The following is a 17,372-nucleotide window of genomic DNA, read 5'->3' on the forward strand; positions in this document are numbered from 1 at the left end:
GGAGGGGAAGAAATGACGAAGATATCGTGAAAACTCGGGGGGGGGGGAAGTTGACTTGACAGATAACACGAACTAACCTGAAACAGTTCCAAAATCACTTTTGCACTTCATTTTTTCATCAAAAATATAAAGAAAAAAATTAAAAAAACAATAGACATTTGAGGTACGTAAAATGCTCGATTATCGAACATTTTATACATTTGACCGGGCATTTTGGTGTTGGTAGTAGAGCCAGATGTTGCTGTTTATCGAAGACGTATTAATGATCGCGATAATTGAACGTTGAGGAAGAGGTAATGAGTATTTTCATTGTCGAAACGGTTGAATGAGATATTTTTGGAGCTGACGATGAAGGAGGAAATGGAAAACAGTGCGAGCAACGAATTGTCGGGTGAGGAAATATTTTTATTTGATTTTTTACAATTTTTCTTCACCGGCTTTTCAATTATTTTGCGGAGAATGTGGTGTGTTTACTGATGCACTTGTGTAAAGTGGCGTTTTACGGACACTATTGCGGGCGAAACGCCAATTTTACGGACCTTGGCTGTAAAGTGTTCACTTTGCGTCCGAAGAATGTAAAATATGCTACAGTGGCGCCACTATCGGTCTATCCAGTTGGAGATGAAAGAGTCTGAAGATAGCTTGAACAATTTATTCCTTTTCCAGGACCTCGATGAAACGAGTCAAAGGTGATCTGAAAAGGATAAATACTTTTATTTTCAATCATTTCTTAAAATTATTCATCCTCGTCGGATCACCCTCCACTCGCTTCATGCGGTTTCTATAAAATAAACAAATTTTTTAAGCCATTATTCAAATTTATTCATGCCCTTTTGGTTGAAAATTCATAGCGCAAAATTTTTCCCGCAGTTTAGTATTTTTTTTTAGGGTGAATGCCCATAGAACAGAATCCATACGGAGACCCATCCGTGTAACCAATCATAATCGAGCAAATAAAGATGGCGGGAAAATCTTGTGATCTCATTGTCTTCCATGGGCATTCACCTTTACCCCCGAGGCCTCTTAACCCTTGAGTGATCGCGCTATGGGGGATTCGCCGCAGCTTTTCGTTTTTTTTCTCATGAAAACCTCGTAACTGAAAAATTTATGAAAATTTGTATTCCTATTCTCAATTAAACCGAACGCATTATCAATTTTTTTGGTCCATACTCGCACCAATCAATTATCAAAATCTTCTGAAAACTCGATTCGCAGAAAATTCCCATGTCTAATGAAATTGAATTATAGAATTATCTGTCCACTATTATTATTTGATATCCCTATTTAATTTTCCTTGAAGGTTCAAAATTACCGGTAAACTACAGATAAACAATTTTTTACAACTTTTTTTTTTACAAAAACAATTGTAAAATACACAGGGCTGCGAAGCGCCCACCGTACGACCAATAACGTTCGGTGAAGAGATGCGACTACTCAAGGATTAATGGTCGACAGGTCTCCGTATCGGTATGAGGTCGACCGTGTCCATAAGATAATGCTTTATACCCCAGCAATAAATAAAAAATCACCCCCTCAAATCCGTCTAATTCTCTTTCAGCGGTGATAGGAGCCCTCCTCGACTCCCTCGAAGACCGCTCCCCTGCCGCGCAAGCCTCAATTCTCTCTGCCCTCCGCAGTATCTCCCATCACTCGCCCTCCACCCTCATCCACGCCGCGGTCTACTTCCTGGAGCTTCACCGCAAGCTTCCCCCCGCGCACACCTCCGCCGTCCTCCGCACAATGTCGGAAACCCTCCGCGATTCCTCCTCCCCCCTCCCTGAGGATCTCGCGACATCCGTCGCTGAGCTCTCGGTCTCCCACCTGACCCAGGAGTCAGAGCAAGAGTCCTTCGAGCTCCTAGTCTCCCTCAGTCGCCTCCACTGCACCCAGTCCATGGGAAGCCTCCTCTTCAAATTCCAACAGGGCCTTATCCCCTCTCCCTCCGTTGTTCGCGCAATGGGTCTGATCGCCTCCTGCAATCCCTTCGGCATGGTTCCCTTCATCAAGCTCACCCTCTCCATAGTCCTCCCGCTCCTCCCGCAGATCCACGAGGACTCCCAGAAGCTCGCCTTCTGCTTTCTCCTCGGTAAATTCGCAGAGGCCATCAACGATTACATAATGAACCTCGATGAGGCCCCGGACCCCGCGATCTCCAAGGACGTCTTCACCGAGGAGATGTCCAAGTCCTTCGACATCCTCGCGAACACTTGGATGAAGACCTCGCGGAACATGAAACTTTTGGAGGCAGCTGTCAGCGCCCTTTGCCCCATTTTGACTCTCCTCCCTGAACAAGATGGCGGACAGATGGCTGCCAAACTCACGCCCATGCTTCTGCAACTCTGCAAGTACCCGAATTGTCGGCTCGCGGTCACGCGGGGTCTCGCGATATTACTGAATAATACTTTGGTGGAGAACAAAGAGGTCCTGAGACCCTTCCTCGAGCAGTTGCAGACGATTCTGTTCGATCTTGTGAGCGTGACGCCATTCGAAGCGTTCAGAGATGCCCTGCTAACTCATTACGAGGTTCTGCAGTGCTTCAGAAGTCTCGTAGTGCTCTATCCCGAGGAAGGCCTCGACAGAATCCTCCAGCATCTTAAGAACCCCTCGGGGACCTGTCGAGCTAGATCGCTAGTCGTCCTCAGACACTTGATCAACACTCTACCATCAGACGATGACGCCTCCCTTCAGAGGATCGCGTTGAGTCTCCAGAATTCATTGAGCGAAGGCAATGCCAAGCAGATGGTCGGAGCCATCGTAGCCTTGGCTGCTCATCCGACTCTTCCTCTCCTTCCTTCACAAAGAGCTGCCTTCATCAAGTACATAGTCCTCAGGTGTGGAATCGCTAATGAGGAGCCACAGGCCTACGAGGAAGCTTTATTCCTCCTCGCAACGACTGTCGATGGGGTCGAGGCTTGGCTGTGGCCAGCACTCCTCCGATCCCTCCTGGACCCAACGTTCATAGCCTCGGCCATCCCTATTCTGAGATCCTTGTCAGCCCTTGCTGTGAAGATCATCCGAGCCGACTCAGGGAATGCCTTCAAGGAGTTCTCGGGTACGAAGATCCTGGCGAAATGTTTGGAGTTGTGTGGAGAAGAGAAGAATCGACTGGCTGTTGTGATATTCCTACGATCCTCGGCACCATTACTAGGACATCAGTTGAAGCCTGAATGGGATAGCCGGCTCCTGGACATCTCGAGGCTCCTCGAGGATGAAGAGCAGCCCCAGAACCATCAGACCAAATTGATGATTTGGGAGGAGCAGATGGTGGAGTTTCTCGAGAAGTCTGTGGAGCTAGAAGGAAAGGACTGGGCGTCGAAATTGTCGAAGGAGCTGGTCCTGGAGTGCTCTCCCAAAGTCGCTTTGTACCTGGCGGCAGTTACCGACGACCCGGAGCACTTTACGATGCTCATCCACTCAGCGAGGTCTCATCCCTTCATAGTTGAGTACCCGCGGTCCGTGGGAATTGCTTCCAAACGACATCTAGCTGTCCTCCTCTCGCTCATGGAAGCTGCGTGTGAGGTGGAGGACTCGCGAAAGCACCCGACACGTCTCCTAGGCCTTGTTCGCGATAACAAAGCCGCGGCTTCTGCTGAAGCTTCGAAAGCTTCTCTCCTCAGATGTTACGCAGAGATTGCCAAGCGATCGGACTCGCTTGTTCTCTTCCCACATATCGAACGTCACATTCTGCCGTGGGTCATCAAACACCTGAATGATTCTCGAGAAACCACAACGAAGGAGGCCGGGTTGATCGCTCTAGAGCAGATCGGTGGGGCAGTCCATCCGAATCGGCTTGCCAACTCTGTAGGATTGAAGGCGAGAGCCAGCTGTCTAGCTTCTCTTCTCAATCTCCTGCAGTCTCATAGCGGGTATCGACCCTTGCAGCTATACCCGAACCTCCTCGACGCCATGATCTCCCTCCTGAGAGTCCCACCAGCCCTCAACCCCGAAGAACGATCAGTCCTTCTTGGAACTGTCCTCGATAAGGTGATAGGCGCCAGTTCCGAAATCGATCTCATCCTTCAGGTCGAAGGGATGCAGCGGGTCACCGACGGGTTGGGCGTCATCTGTGGGGAGGTCATCGGGGACTCGGCAGACGCCCTCGCGGAACTTGTTGATGTCCTCGTTCCCTGGATGCAGTCGAAGGCAGCTGTCGAAAGACGAACGACTTTACTTGTTCTGCGGTTCAGCTTGCGGTCGTATCATGACGCGTTGAAGTACACCTATCCCGGTGGCAAGCTAGAGCCTGGACGGCTTCTCGGGAGAATCCTGTCGTGGTCGGCTGATGGCGAGAGAGTCCTGAGGCCCCTCGTGGTGGATTGCGTCGCACTAGCCCTTGGTATCAATGCCAGACATCGCTCCACTCTACCCGACAATAATCTCAATCAGGACTTGAGCGACTCGAAAAAGATCCTTATTTCGGACGACGCTAATACTCTTTATGAAGGGGTGAAGGCACTAGCCACAGCGGCTTGTGAGCGGATCTCATCGGGAGAAGTTCCTAGTCTTGCAGAAGGTCTCATCGAAGGACTGCTGTTTCGAGGGGAGAGTGTGGCTGCAGGTGTATCTCTAATTCAACTGTTTAAGATCCGCGGAGCGGACATCCCTCGGTCGGATCTGTACCTGGTCGACAACATCATCACCCAGATCAGGCAGATGGAGAACTCCAGCTGTCGACAGACTTCCGCGGAAGCGATCAAAGTCTTGACGATTCATCATCCGGAGGAAGTCTTCGAGCATCTGTTGCATCAGCCGCTTCCCTTGGACCGGGGGACTGAGGAGTGCTGGAGGAAGCTTGGAGCTGATGAGTTTGGACCCAGGACCCTGGACTTCCTGCTGAATCGACTGGAGAACAATCAACTCCTGGCGGAGTCCGCTGGCAGCAAGGAGGGGAAGCACTCCACGATGGCGTCCACTGCCTCTTTCCCGTCCTTGGCGGCCGTCGTCGCCCTTCGGCATCTCCTCCAGTCTCCAAATGCTGAAGAGTTGATCGAGAAACGGCTCGCGGAGGTTCTGGCAGTCTTGTTGCGATATCTCGCGGGATGGCTGCATGTGGATGCCCCGATATCCGTTGTTTCGACGAAGTTCGGGTTCGTACCGAACAGGGAGGCCTGTAAGCTTGATCCTCATGGAGAGGTCTACTCCGTCCTCACTAACGTCTTGACCGTCGTGAATATTCATGTGGCCTCCAGCCTTCTGAACGAGGTCTCCACGGCCTCCGAGAGCCAGGCGGACGAGAACCTTGTGTCCACTGTCAGATCCGTCATCCGATGTCTTGGGAACAGAAACGAGGTCCTGGTGAATGTTGCTCAGACCCTGGGGAAGATGATCACCAGCCAGATTGCCGCGCAGCGAGCGGTGGCCGTGGCGTTCTATGCGGAACTCATCGGGAGGGTGAATTGCGGGGAGGTCTGGATGGACGCCATCATCAACACTCTTCATGAGGCCAAGGCCGACTCTTGCGAACTGGTGCGCAAGCTGGCGACCATTGGATTGACTAGGATCGCGTATCTGGAGCCTAGACAGGTGGGTGGAGAGAAAGCATGCGTTGTAGCCCATTACATTTCTACCGAAAATTTTTCTTTCATTTTTTTCCTCAACGTCTTTCCATCATCTGGGAGGGGTTAACTTATCACAATCCCTCACGCGCATCTCTCTCATGCGCAGGGGTCTACCTGAGCGGTGCATATCGTCGCCGCCAGGAAAGAATGATCTTGGATCTGAGTGGTGGGGGACATCGAGTCGAGGCTAAATTCGGGAGAGTGGGGGTACCCAGCCACGATCATTCTTTTGTGGCGAGGACTATATCTCCGCAGTTACCCCTCCCTGCACATCGGAGAGAAAGTGCGCGCGCATTTCATGGTCATGAATGGGGAGAACTTCCCCGCCAGAGGCGTCCATCAATTGCTGATTATTTATTGATTATTTATTGAACACCTGTAGGTGGATGAGTACTTCGACAACTGCACCGGGGCCCTCCTGGACGGTTTAGAGGAGCCGTCTTCTGGAGATGGAGTCTCTGACGTCGTCCTAGAGTCCCTCAGAGGTCTCTCCCTCCTCCTCTCCCTGAAGACGGAGAAACCGGTGAGTCCTAGAGTAGTTCTAGCTTTAAAACCTTTTGTTGAGAAGGAGAATTGGGAAATGAGGCTGGCAGCCATCTCCGCTCTCGGGGCCTTAGCCAAAGGATGGATCAAATCTGTCAAGGGTCCTGACGATGACGTCAGCGATCACCTCCTGGGGTGTCTGCCCTGCCTCACCATCAAGCTCGGGGACAACAATTCTCTGGTGGCTAAGGCCGCCAGGGAGGCCCTCTTCGAGGCTGCCAATCTCCTCCAGAGTGAGGGGTTGACCCAGGTTTTGAGGGGCCATCTGGCTCCTGGCGTTCAACTTAATGTCGAGGGGTTCCTGAAGGATTTGGTCGCGTGTTTGGTGGGGGAACTACCTCAGAGGGCTGAGGAACTCAGGAATGCGGTCGTGAGGGGTTACTCCAGGTCGGAGGTCCCATCCACGAGGGCTATGGCTGTTCTCATCCTGGGGTTATTTGGAAAACCCAGGGCCGAGGATGTCCAGAGGATGCTTCAGCTATTGAGGGACAAGGAGGGAGAGGTCAGGGCGAAGGCTGCTGAGGCACTTGGTCTTGGATTCACTAGTTAGATTCTGAGGCGGTGTGAGAGGGGAAATATGGAAAAAATGGAAAAAAAATTATCAAATAAAAAACCTTCCGATCGCGAGAATGTGATGAAAAAAATTGAGAGTGATATGAAAGGGATAAATAATTTTAAGAAAGCTTTGAAAACTTGAGATGATGATCAGGTTTAGACGACGCCATATTGGCTATCTCTTCCCTAAGGAACTTTTAAGATGGCGACGCCCAGATGTGATGCCTGAGTCACACTTTCAATAATTTGTAAAAATTATTTCTTGTCGATGGGAAGAATTTTCATGTGATAATTTTATGGGGTTATAACTGAAGGAGTGAGGAGAATTTTTTGGATGATTCAAGTGCATTTCAGCACATTTTTTTACTCTCCTGCCCTCTGTCGGAGAATGTATTGAGGAGGAAATGAAAGTTTTATTCTTCTTTTGAAATCTCATTCGTCTTGTCCCACTACATCAATTTACTATCAATAATCAAACAAATGAAAAATATTTAGAATAATTTTTTCTTCCTAAAAAAGTGAAAAATATTGTTTAAACAATTTACAGATTTATTTGACGTTATTTGTTTCTGTTGTATCATCTTATGACTAATTTATCTCATAATAAGAGCAATTAAAATCCAAATAATCAATTTTGTTACAATTAATTCTCGTTTTTAGTGCAATGAAATTAGTATAAAATGACGAATTATTGATTGTTACGAATTGTAAATAATTTTGAATGTTTTTTAGAATTATACAAAAACTGTCTAGTATCTAAAAATGGAAATGGGTTGTATTTTTCTAGAGATGAAAGAATAAAGACTGGATTTTAGTAATCAATTTATTACTTATTATTATAAATAAAATATTTAATCGTCAATATTTAGTTCATCTGTCACCGAGAAAGGATTTATTTACTGTGGAGCTTCTCAATGCAGACACTCAGCTGCTGGAGCTTGTGAAGAAGATGCCTCATGTTGGCACTGGACTGCCTAAGACCCGCAGTCTCATTCCCAACTCCATCCTGACGCTGACCCAATTCAAAGTGCAATCTTGCGAGCTTCTCCTGCTGCTCACGAATTTCTATCATCTGCTCCATACTGCAGTCTTTTCCTGGATTATTCCATGATTTGAGATAATATTACTCATGATTAAAGTCAATTTTTTCAGCTTCGAACATCAATTTTATAGAAATTATGAAGGAAAAATCAAAATTGTCTTCTGTATTTACCAAAAGCCTGAAGATTTCCACTGTGAAAATCCTTCAACAGCTGCAATAGTGCTTGCTCCATTCTCCTGACGTCAGGTACCTCTGACAAAAAGCAATGATGCCTGCATGGAGGTGCTGTGACCACTATTGTTCAAAAAAAAAGTGCAGAAAAAAAATAAAGGAAAATAAAACAAAATAAATTAAATAATTCAACCTTACGAGGCCTCAGGAGTGAAAAAAAAACTACTGAAATAGATGAAAACTTTGCATCATGAATTCCTAGTCAAAAAGGGGCTGCAAAAATATGAAAGACGGCCTAAAAAAATTTCTCATTTCACAGAAACCGGATGAAGTGAGTTGAGGGTGATCTGAGGAGAATAAATAATTTTAAGAAACGTTCAAAAATGCGAGGTGAAGGCGCCGCCATCTTTGAAGATCTATCTAACCAAAATGGTGGCACCATATCGTACTTTCAAACATTTATTAAAATTATTAATCTTTTCCAGATCACCTTCAAATAATTTCATCAAGTTCCTAAAGAATGAGCAATTTTTTCAAGCTATCCTCCAGATTTTTTCATCCCTTTTCGGCTGAGAATTCATGAGTTGCATGGATTCACTCCTGAGCCTCTTAATAAATCATAAAAAATCATAATATCAAATTAGTATAAACCACAGTGCTGGATAATTAAATGAATAAGACAAACTAAATTTAATAAAAAAATAAAATGATTAAATAAAATCATTTCTAATTTCACGGAAACCAATGGATACCTCTGTGCTGCCCTCTCCTGGGTGGATCCGGCCTAGTCGGTTTGTGTTTCTCCTTTTCATTCAGGTAAACATGCCTGGAGTAATTGCCCCCATGCCCTGAGGAGGAGTTGTGGGCCCTTCCTGATACCATCGAGCCCTGACTAGCCGTTCCCTGCCCAGAACTAGCTTTGCTGATGATGGGGGAGGTCTGGGCATTGCTGCCCCACAACACTTGTTGCTACATATCAAATTATCTCATCAACTGTCGAATAAATTATTATAGACAACAAGTGCTTGATGAACTACCTTGCTGACCTCATACTACGTGAACACTACTATTTTTAATTTATTTGTGTTGCATATGGATATTTATCTCTGTATATTTTTATTCATATTATTAGCTTCGATTGTTGGATTCGCGTTTCAATTTTACATATTATATAAGTATAATTTTGTTTCCTATTTTACATGAATGGCAAAAAAATGTTTATATTAAACAAAACAAAATTAGCTGTGTAGTAGTTGAATTTCAAAAAGATAATTCGTAGTTGTTATTGTACACATTTTTTCAAAAATTTTGAAAAAAAAAAACCTCTATAGTTCAAAAATTGGAGGGCCGGGACTATTTTTAACATCTTAAGCGTGTGCGGAGTGAACGATCAATAGACAGTTAATTTTTTTGCACTAATTGTTCGTTTTTAGACATATAATAAACGAAAGGTCCCGATTAAAAGGTATAATAGCCCATAAAACCTGGAAGTTAGACGGTCTCAAAAACATAGAAACTAGAAAATTCATGATTCACTGAATCGAAATTTTCAATATTGTTGGTCATTTTCTCATCTCCTAACACGAAAAAACTGATTTCTTGTGGCAAGAAATTCTCACTATATCATGAAATGTTCACGTTTCGGCGAAGTGTCATGAACACTTCGCCGAAATCTGACATTGTCTGACGCATAATTTTTTTGCACTAATTATAAGTTTTTAGACATGTAATAAACGAAACGTCCCAATTAAAAGAGATAACGGCCCGTAAAACCTGGAAGTTCGACGGCCCCAAAAACATAGAAAATAGAAAATTCATGATTCACTGAATCTAAATTTTTAATATCGTTGGTCATTGTCTCATTTTCTAAGCCGAAAAAACTGATTTCTTGTGGCAAGAAATTCTCACTTTATCATGAAATGTTCACGTTCAAGTCATGAACACTTCGCCCAAATTTGACATTGTCTGACGCCTTATCCGGAATTCCTATCCCAAGAAATTTATCCTCAATGTCTCTAGATGAGAAATTTATCCTCAATACCTCTAGATGAGATATTTGGCACAAGAAATTAGTTTTGTGATATTATGACGATATTTCTCTCAGTACACGTAAAAATTCGAATAGGGTATAAATGGCAAGGAAAAAAAAGTCAATAAAATGTATCCCATAAAATACTATTGTTAATCGAATATCAATCAAAACCTTCTTGCTGCCCTATCGCGCTCGAAATTATTTTCCAAAAAAGGGAAACTTTCCACTTCAAAAAGCATCCTCTTCAATACCATCCAAGGAAAAAAATCTGTCATGAGACACTGTGCAGTCAAAACACGTGGCTGAATAAATACAACAGATAACAAATGGAATAAACAAAAAATATTGAAAATAATGATGTTAATTGACGAAAAAAAAACTTGAAATCCCCTTCTAAAATCGTATTTTTATTAAATTTCCATGTCATACTCTCACTAAAAAACTCACAGAATTCTGCGAGGCATTTCCCTCAGTCTTGCTGGCCCTGTGCGATCTGGCAGGTGTCGAGGGTGGAGTGGCCTCTCCCCCGCGACTCAAGGGCTCGTCGCCCTCCTCCTCCTGCACCAGCTGCTGGAGCTCCCCGCACCCAGCCTCCTCATTCATCATCTCCGAAAAGAGAAAAAAAAATCACAACAAACCTTAAAACAATAGACCGAATAGACCCCAACTGGACCGCGAAGTGAACCCCCTTGACCTCATCTATTGACCTGTCACGTATTTGAGGTTATGCTCCCCCCAAAAAGCCTGCGCAATTCTACCCCAGTTTGACCCCCTGTCCACCGAAAAATCATCAGCACGTCAACTCATCCCCCAAAACAATTAAATCAGAAGTTGAAAGGAGAATTTTGGTGATTCACCCAATGTTTTCGTGTTTTATTATTGATAGTATGGACAGGATCACGAGTTTTATGGCATCAGCTGTTAATGGGGACGGGAGATACGTCAGAAATTGACTGGCAGATGGCCAGCGAGAGAATTCTACGTCAAAATCACTCCGAAAGTCATAAAAAAGGTGGGTAAATCGTTTATTCTGTTGAAAAAATTAGTTTCGATTTTTTTTTTGGGAATTGTTCCTTTTAAATTGTTTGAGGACAATTATTTTTGGGGAAAGGTCGATTTTTATTGTTTATTTATGAGGGGGATAACCTATAATTGATAAGGGGAGTGATGACAAAATTAATTGCAGGAAATTTGTCGATGATTTTGGATTTCCACAACTTCTCTGGCGGTTTTTTTAGGTTCTATGATGTTTCATATTTTTTTATGAGGGTTTGTTGATGTTTTGGAGATCATCGGTAAGGGGTGGGTAATGTTTAGTTGGGTATTTTGATGGGTTTTAATCGATTTTTCGTCAGTTTTTGGAATTTGCCGATTTTTTTGCTTTTTATTTTAATTGTTGAAGTTGATTTCAGGTGAGATTGATGATCCCATGGGTGCGAGAGCAGATAGCGGAGGCCTGGCATAGCAGAAAGAGCTCAAGGACAACCGAAAGGGGGTCCTCGGCTCTTTCTACGCCTGGAAGTGAAAGAAAGAGTGACACGACTGTGTTTATTGCCCCTTCTACCTCAGCGGATACATTCAACGTCAATGTGATAAGGTAAGCCGTCAATCACCTTCGAGATTTGGCCTTTTCCACCCCTTACTCACATTTCTACATTTTTATCGTAAAGTTGGGTAAATTTCCGATCCAAAAATAGGCTGGCGACCTCCCGAAGTCGATAAGGCCCCGATCAGGCCCAGAGATAACCTCAAAAAACAATTCCTCCCCCCGCTCGATAAAATGTTCGATATCTCGAACACTAATCGATCCAAAACGTTCCATCATGTCGAGTTTACAAAACGAGATTCCAAACAGCTGATAAGGCCCCGATCAGACCCCGATCAGACCGTTTTTTAATCTAAAAAACAATTTCCCCCTCTTCTCAAAAAAATGTTCGATATCTCGAAAACTAATCGATTCGAAACGACCCATTATCGTGGAGATAGGAGTATCGGGACATCTAAGAATTTTTCGACGGCAAAACACGTTAATTTCATAAGCCAAGTCGGAAATAAATAAATTGAACGAATGGAAAGTGATTCTGATCATGTTTCGAACAAAAGGAAGTCAAATAGTTGTGGAAATTATTTATAATTAAATTAATATTGGCATAAATATATTAAGTCTCTGAAGCAGTAGTATCTGGACACCAAAATGCACCTGGATGCAGTATCCGGACAAGTGAGGGTGCAGTATCTGGACAGTATGGTTTTTTGTACGCGTACTGTCAAATAATTGATACAATTTGATAAGTTTGAACATTCATTGGATAAATAGTTGCAAAACAGAACTCCATATAAAAATTTGTGAAAATTAATGTAACATAATTATTTGCGATTTATTTTTTTAATAGTCTTCTTTGAAAAACGCTTTGTTGGAGGACTTTTTAATGTTCTCCTTACTTCCGAATCCTCCAATATCTCTTGCTTTATGTCTTTGGCAACAATTGGCACCTGTTTCTACACTGATTCCTCAAAATTCTTCCTCTTTCTTCCCCTCTTCACCAAAACTGTGGGGCTCTTCTGTTTTTTCGACTTTTCCTCAATTTTCTTCTCTTTCTTAATCACACGAGCGATTCTCGCAGTTTCTTTTGCTAAATTTTTCGCTTTTCGATTGAGAATCCTTTGTTGTCGTTTTTTCTCTTGCTCTTCTTTAAGTTGTTTTTCCTTCTCAGTTTTACTTCTGTGGTAAGCATTCCTGGTAACAGGTCCTTACACCTGTTTTTTTTCACCGGTTTCTTGGGAGATGATGGCCAAAAACGCGTGCCCTTGAATAGCGAAGGAATATTCTTTGATGGAGATTCCTTCGTTAACGGAGCCTGAGCAGAAGATGATGATTCCGGCATCTCTTCCTGGACCTCACTGACAGCAGGTGAACGGATATTCCTCAGTGCGGATTGATTTTTAGCCAAACACTTCATTGCAAATGGTGATTCAGTGGTCTTTCTTTGCTTCTCTGCTTCTTCTTCTTGCACCACTGAATTACCTTGAAAATATGTTTTACAACAGTTTGGCAGATTAGCGTTGGGTGATGTGAAGTTTTCATTCTGATCGAGATTGCTGTTGACAGCTGTCCCATCATCATCCCCTGATGATGTAGCTTTGACAAGCATTAACTCCCCATCTTCCAAAACGTCAAATACGAGACTGTCATTTGTGTTGTGTACTTTGTCAAACATTTTCAATACGTCAAATTCGTTCTCAACAGATGGAGGTTCTTCAGTTTGATCTTGAAGGGCATTGGTGCAGCTACAATCTTTAATTTGCTCTTGAAGGGGACTGGTGGGGTTGAAATCGTCAATTTGCTCTTGAAGGGGACTGGTGGAGCTAAAATCTTCATTTGCCTTTTGAGGGGTACAGTTGGAGCTAGACTTTTCGGTGAGGATTCTCCTGGCATGGTCCTGCAATTGAGAATGCCGAACCACATGTCATGCAATTGGAGAAGAAATAAAAAACAAATCGCAAATAATTATACAAAAAAAAGTAAACGTGTTATGATTAATCGATGGACGCACAAGTTGATACCTCTTGTGGATGAGAGTAGTTGGCTAGTGTCTGCCCACTAATTGAGGCTGTAGAACGTTCCGGAGCAGTCTCACTTCCAACTGAACTGTGTGATTTGATCTTGCTCCAAAAATCAAAGAGACTTTTATGACTGATGTCTCCTGTCCATTCCTCACCGTCAGCGACTAGTTGAAACTCGCGAAGTAGATCCCCCTTGATATTATTCTCGATAGATTCCAAGAGGGACGCATTGACATTTTTCTTGGAAGCAGAAACCGAAGCAGCCTCAGTGCTCTGAGAAGACGACGTCTTGAAATATTTCCCAAAGTTGACGCCTTCTGATGAGAAAGGATGAAGTCCTGTGGCTTTGAATGCATTGGGAAGGATTGTTTCCCATTTCATCACATCAACAGCACGTTTCAGGATCATTCCAAATTGATCCCTCTTGATACGTTGCCTATTGTTTTCCAACTTCCATTCTGGTACCACTCTCTTCCAAATGGCTTTTAATGGATGAAAAACACCAACATCCATTGGCTGCAAAATGTGAGTGGCATTGGGATGAAGGGGAATTATCTCAATTCTATTCTCCCTACAAAAATCATTGAGCTCCAACGTCAAGTGAGAAACATGTCTATCTAAGAATAAAATAACCGGGAACTCAATCTCATGTCTGACGAGCCATGGATAAAAAATATTCGCTGTCCACTCATAGAAGGAAATCCCAGTCATCCATCCACTTTCTGAGCGACCAATACCCCATTGAGGCGGCATGAGACTAGCAACTCTGGCAGGAATTCTCGTGTAATTAAACATCACCATCGGCTCCACTATTTGTCCAGCTGCATTGCCACAAAAAAGTGTTGTTAAACACTCCTCATCGTTTTGCACGAAGTTGTAAACTGATCTTTCTCCAATTTTTGCCAGTACAGAATTTCCCTGAGGATATAGACGAAATGCTGACTCATCGATCCTGGTCCTGTGAAACCACCCTCGAATATCCTCTTCAGTAATCGAGGATCGAGTACATAACATATTTTGGGATAATCTCTCGCACAATTCAGGATGACGCTGGCGAAAACCCTTGAACCAGTAACGTCCTGGTCGATTGTTTGTAAAGACTGTGCTTTGTTTCATGCTTTTAACGAGCAATTGCACACTATCCTGTAATTGTGTCTTAGAGACTGGAAGGCCTCTCTCTGCCATACAAAAAATCCACTTGACGAGTCGGCCCTCAGTTGTTTCACCAATAATACATGCTGGTCCTTTCCTAACAATTGAAGGGTTTGAAAATCCTCTGAATTTTGCAAACAATGTTGTCTTTGGAATACCATATTGTTCACCCACTTTTCTGAGAGATCGACCGCTTTTTAATGCCTTCAATGCATTTTGCAAATCCTCCGGTGTATTTTCTTTCAACTGGCTTTTTTATTTTCCCCCTACAATATACAATTAATGGATTAACACAGGTGATATCGATTCACCACTCACATTCAACAAGAAATGTCAAAATGTCAGACAGCAAAAGTTTAAATTGAGATTACAATGGGTACAAAACAAGTGTCCGTCTACTGCATCAGATTGCTTTGCAACTGATGCAGTACCTGGACACGTGATTTTTCTTATTTGCGGGTATTTTAGTGTTTTGAAGGTCTCCAAACTTATTTTACATAATTATGTTCCTATTTAAATAAGCTACATTGTAATGTTTACTTGCATTTTCCTGTTTTCACGACAATACACTGACGAGCATCTCCAACCTTTTCAGTTACGCAACGGTCGCTGGAGGCATCGCGATACGATTGACCGCCGAAAAAAATTAATTTTAAATATCAATTTACCCCTGAGAGTAAAAAACCGTTGTTTAATAACTAAAAAAAATATCTTTCGTTCCATTAACTTTTAATGGGCGGCGATTTGAGGTTAAATAAGTGCCTAAAATCAAGAATTATTAACAGAAGTGCGCTTGGTGTCCAGATACTCCTTCCTGTCCCGATACTCCTACCTCCACGGTATGTCGAGTTTACAAAACGAGATTTAAAATTGCTGACAAGGCCTCGAGATAACCTCAAAAACAATCCTCTCCCTCTCAATAAAATGTTCGATATTTCGAAAACTAATCGATTCAAAATGACCCATCATGTCGAGTTTCCAAAACGAGTTTCAAAACAGCTGATAAGGGACTGAAAAGGCCCCGAGATGACCTCAAAAACCAATTCCCCCCCCTGGCAATAAAATGTTTGATATCTCGACGACGTGGTTGGCTTCCGGATGGATGCCGCGTTGAGTTTCAGCATTGCGCCGACGTTTCGCAAACATTGCAGTCTGCATCTTCAGGGCTATGAGCTCCGATTCTGAGCTCCGATGTGTGGGGGCAGTCCTTATATACCTTCCCTTGTNTGATATCTCGAAAACTAATCGATTCAAAACGACCCATCATATCGAGTTTACAACTCGAAATTTTCCCCTTCGACCTCAACACCCCCCTCCCCTCCCCCCACCTCATCAATTTCTAAAAATCGAAATTTCAAATTTTAGCCTAGAAGGCGAAATCCTCCAAATACCATCAAAACCGGACTACACGATCGAGAAACTCAAGTCAATCGCGACAAGGCACTTCTACGGGGCCGATGGCTCCCATCCCCCCTCTACCCTCCGCCTAATCCACCCACATGACCTAAAGCCCCTCCTCGACACGAAACAACTCTCCGAAGAAGAGATAAAACCTTCCGACAACCTCCTCCTGACCGAAATCCGTCCTTCACCCCCAAAAGACCCTCCGGAGGACGTTCTGAAGGGCCCGACCCTCGAGGCGATATCTAAAGCAACAGCCCACCTCCCATCACCAGTCCCTCCGAGACCCTCCCCCTCCACGGACTGTCCCGCCGACTTCCAAACGGAAATTCGAAAGATCCTGATAACCCTCGTCCAGGCGTCCGCGAGAATTCTCAGTCACTCCCCTGAGGCCCCAAAGCTCTCCGAAATCATCCGGGAGAAATTGGAGCTCAGGTCCCAACCCCCGAACGACCCGAAAACTATCAAATATCTGATGGACATTGGATTCCCTGAAAAGCAGGTGCTTAAGGCCCTGAAACTCAAGAAAATGAACACCTCCGAGGCCCTGGATTGGTTGATAGACCATCAGGAGGAGGAGGGGGAAGAAGAGGAAGAGCTAGGGTTTCCCCCACTCCTGGAGGACCCACCAGAGGACCCACAAGCGGGGCCCGGTGGGTCAGGCCCCTCGTCGGAGCGACGGAAATCCTTCAAATCCGGCTTCTCAGACTTTTTCAAAGTTAAAACACCGGAGGGCCAGAAGGAGAACCTCGTGACCCTAGTGGGCATCCTACTCCAGAGTTTCAGTCAGTACAAACGACTGGAGTTCAGGCCCAGCTCCAGGATCAAGGAGAGCCTGGTTGAAATGGGATTCGAGGAGAAGAAAGTCGTGGAAACCCTCAAGATCACAGGGAATAATCAAAACAATGCCTGTGAGTGGTTGCTGGGGGCCCGGAGGCGGAGCTTACAGGATTTGGACGAGGGCCTGGAGGAGGGGGGACCCATATATCAGGCTATTATGAGGAATCCACATATACAGTTGAGCTTGACAAATCCAAAGATGATGATGGCGTATTTATCGATATTGGAGACACCATCGTCTACTAGTATTTGGATCAATGATCCAGAAGTCTCACCGGTGTTGAGTCAGATATTTAAGACTTATCACTCGGAGAAACATGCCATTCATATGAATCGGTATGAGAATAGCTAGCAAATAGGGGGTGGGGGTAGGGGGATAGAGGATAGGGGTTGGTGGTTAGGGGTTAGGGGGTGGGGGGTTGAGGATATTGGGAGGGAAGTAGGGGATGTAGGGCGGTCTGAAAGGGAGGTAGGGGATGTAGGGTGGGGGATAGGGGGTCTAGCGGATGGGGGA

General features: G+C 44.3%; 3 protein-coding genes across 4 annotated transcripts; 2 read left to right on the forward strand and 1 right to left on the reverse strand.

Moving 5' to 3' along the window:
* The first annotated feature begins 49 nt into the window (after positions 1–49).
* On the forward strand, positions 50–7,478 carry LOC107037074 (maestro heat-like repeat-containing protein family member 1). The gene is made up of 3 exons (XM_015255400.1): positions 50–391; positions 1,559–5,523; positions 5,941–7,478. The coding sequence occupies exons 1-3, from the start codon at positions 349–351 to the stop codon at positions 6,649–6,651; spliced, it is 4,719 nt and encodes a 1,572-aa protein (XP_015110886.1). The 5' UTR covers positions 50–348; the 3' UTR covers positions 6,652–7,478.
* On the reverse strand, positions 7,462–10,841 carry LOC107037077 (coiled-coil domain-containing protein 28B). 2 transcript variants are annotated; one of them, XM_015255403.2, is made up of 4 exons: positions 10,349–10,841; positions 8,622–8,838; positions 7,870–7,950; positions 7,462–7,751 (listed from the first exon to the last, which is right to left on the reverse strand). In XM_015255403.2, exons 1-4 carry the CDS (start codon positions 10,505–10,507, stop codon positions 7,549–7,551), a joined length of 660 nt encoding a protein of 219 aa, XP_015110889.1. In that variant the 5' UTR covers positions 10,508–10,841; the 3' UTR covers positions 7,462–7,548. The 2 variants fall into 2 exon arrangements, with proteins under 2 accessions (XP_015110889.1, XP_015110888.1); XM_015255402.2 differs by having other exon boundaries at positions 7,870–7,992.
* On the forward strand, positions 10,378–17,211 carry LOC107037075 (ubiquitin-associated domain-containing protein 1). The gene is made up of 3 exons (XM_015255401.2): positions 10,378–10,913; positions 11,314–11,498; positions 15,983–17,211. Exons 2-3 carry the CDS (start codon positions 11,323–11,325, stop codon positions 17,208–17,210), a joined length of 1,404 nt encoding a protein of 467 aa, XP_015110887.1. The 5' UTR covers positions 10,378–10,913; positions 11,314–11,322; the 3' UTR covers position 17,211.
* The last annotated feature ends 161 nt before the right edge of the window (positions 17,212–17,372 follow it).

Source organism: Diachasma alloeum, unplaced genomic scaffold, assembly GCF_001412515.2.
Source record: "Diachasma alloeum isolate Michigan unplaced genomic scaffold, Dall2.0 Dall_scaffold_00213, whole genome shotgun sequence".
NCBI classification, from domain to species: domain Eukaryota; kingdom Metazoa; phylum Arthropoda; class Insecta; order Hymenoptera; family Braconidae; genus Diachasma; species Diachasma alloeum.